The 1,750-nt window shown below is 43.7% G+C and overlaps 1 protein-coding gene across 1 annotated transcript in view; it reads right to left on the bottom strand.

Annotated features, from left to right (window-relative positions):
• Nucleotides 1-1,541: 1,541 nt before the first annotated feature.
• The window catches only part of LOC101861824, an 8,691-nt gene continuing 8,482 nt past the window's right edge, over nt 1,542-1,750 (bottom strand). The window contains exon 3 of the mRNA XM_035970716.1: nt 1,542-1,699. Coding sequence (XP_035826609.1) covers nt 1,542-1,699 — 158 coding nt within the window. The remainder of the gene's footprint in view (nt 1,700-1,750) is intronic.

Below are 1,750 nucleotides of genomic sequence, written 5' to 3' on the forward strand. Positions count from 1 at the left end.
TGAGGGAGAGGAGCAGGGAGAGGGGAGGGGGTGAGATGGTGGGTAGGGAGATAGAGGAGAAAAGGCAAGGTGTTTTAGGAGAACAAAAACAAACTTTCTTTCTTAATAAACTTCTTTATGAATAGATACGGTATAGCATAGCTATAATAAAATAACAGTTGAAGTGCATTTTAAAACTGCAATAACAAAGTGACCTTATTACTAGGGCGTTATGACAGATCAACAGCGTTCCTTCGACACAGTTGCTGGACATGGATATTCTACAAGAGGCACACAAGAGTCCTCAACTGAGGCTAAAGAAAAATATAGAATGCATGTATTATATATAGGCCTATTATTTACTTTGCCTATGGGAATAACATTTCTGGATAGAAAAGGGCGCCGAGCTCTTCACAACTCCATTGACACTCTTCGCGGGTAGCTGCAACTGTAAGGGAGTGTCTCGTTCTTAAGTATAGGCCGATGAATATAAGTGGGCGGTTGGTGGGTGCTTTGGTGCGGTTTGCCCCTTCTTTCCCAGCAAACATCTATCGTTCATATCTCTCCTCCTGAATTCTTTTCTTTGAATGTTACTCTCTAGTAAAACCTCTAATCTTCGGCATTTATAAGACTGGATTGTGCTGCGAATGTCGCAAAACTTACTCACAAAATATTTTTAAAACATGAATATACATGAATGTGGCGTCGGTGGCCTAGTGGCTAGGCTCTCGGACTCGCAACGTATGGTCGTGGGTTCGAATCCCGTCAGGGGCCCGACGTTGTGTCCTTGGGAAAGGCACTTTGTACCAATTTTCCTCACTTCACCCAGGTGGAAATGGGTACCCGGCTATAGACAGTGAACGATCTTGTCAGTTTGGTAGTGTTTGAGCGCGTGAAATCCGCAGCTTGCACTGTATGCTTCCGCGGAAGCCGAGAATGTTTCTGAGTGTTCTCATAGGATCTGCTGGGGTAATAATGGTTGTAAAGCGCATAGAGCATGCTCTGGAACGTGGATATGCGCTATATAAATGCAATTATTATTATATAAACGAGTTACGGCCCAGTCAAATCAGGCGCTCGTCAATTTTTGGGGGATGTGGTGTTATTAGTATCACCGTAAAGCTTGTTCATTTGCCTTGCCTTGCTTTTGATGACAAGAATACCCATTTATCTTGAATAGAAGCTGAGATATTTGCGATTAAAGGAGGTGGAGATCCCCTGATACTCTGAGGTAAAAATAGCGAGAAAATGGCGGCTAAAGTTGGTGACTTTCATAGCCAAAGAGTCTTTGAAAAGTGTAAACTAACTTTTTTTGTGCCTTTGATCGACAGTTTTCCGTAAAAAACCTTCTCAGAAATGTATTTTTGGAGGGACATTTTAGGTGTAGATTCAATCAACCAAAAATCGATGAAAATTGCCAAAATGGAGTAAGAATGCCTTTTTCTTTGAATGTATTATTTTGACGAGAGCCTGATTTCACCCCCAATACCTCACAAATAAGAAGCCCTGCCTTTAACACACATTTTCTGTTTTTGTACTAAAAAGGGGCGTATACCTCACACTTAGGCACACACACCACTCATCATTGGCTCACCTGCAAGGGGCGGGCCCAGTCCTCCGGCTAGACCAATGAAGATGAGCAGGATTCCGTAGGCCTGGCCCACCCTGGCCACGCCCATCAGCTCTACTGTCACCACTGGGGCTAGGGACACGTAGCCTCCTGGAAGAAAAAAAGGGGAAATAGGTGTGGGGGGGGGGCAATGTAAAATAA

Source organism: Aplysia californica, unplaced genomic scaffold (genome assembly GCF_000002075.1).
Source record: "Aplysia californica isolate F4 #8 unplaced genomic scaffold, AplCal3.0 scaffold00313, whole genome shotgun sequence".
Lineage (NCBI taxonomy): Eukaryota > Metazoa > Mollusca > Gastropoda > Aplysiida > Aplysiidae > Aplysia > Aplysia californica.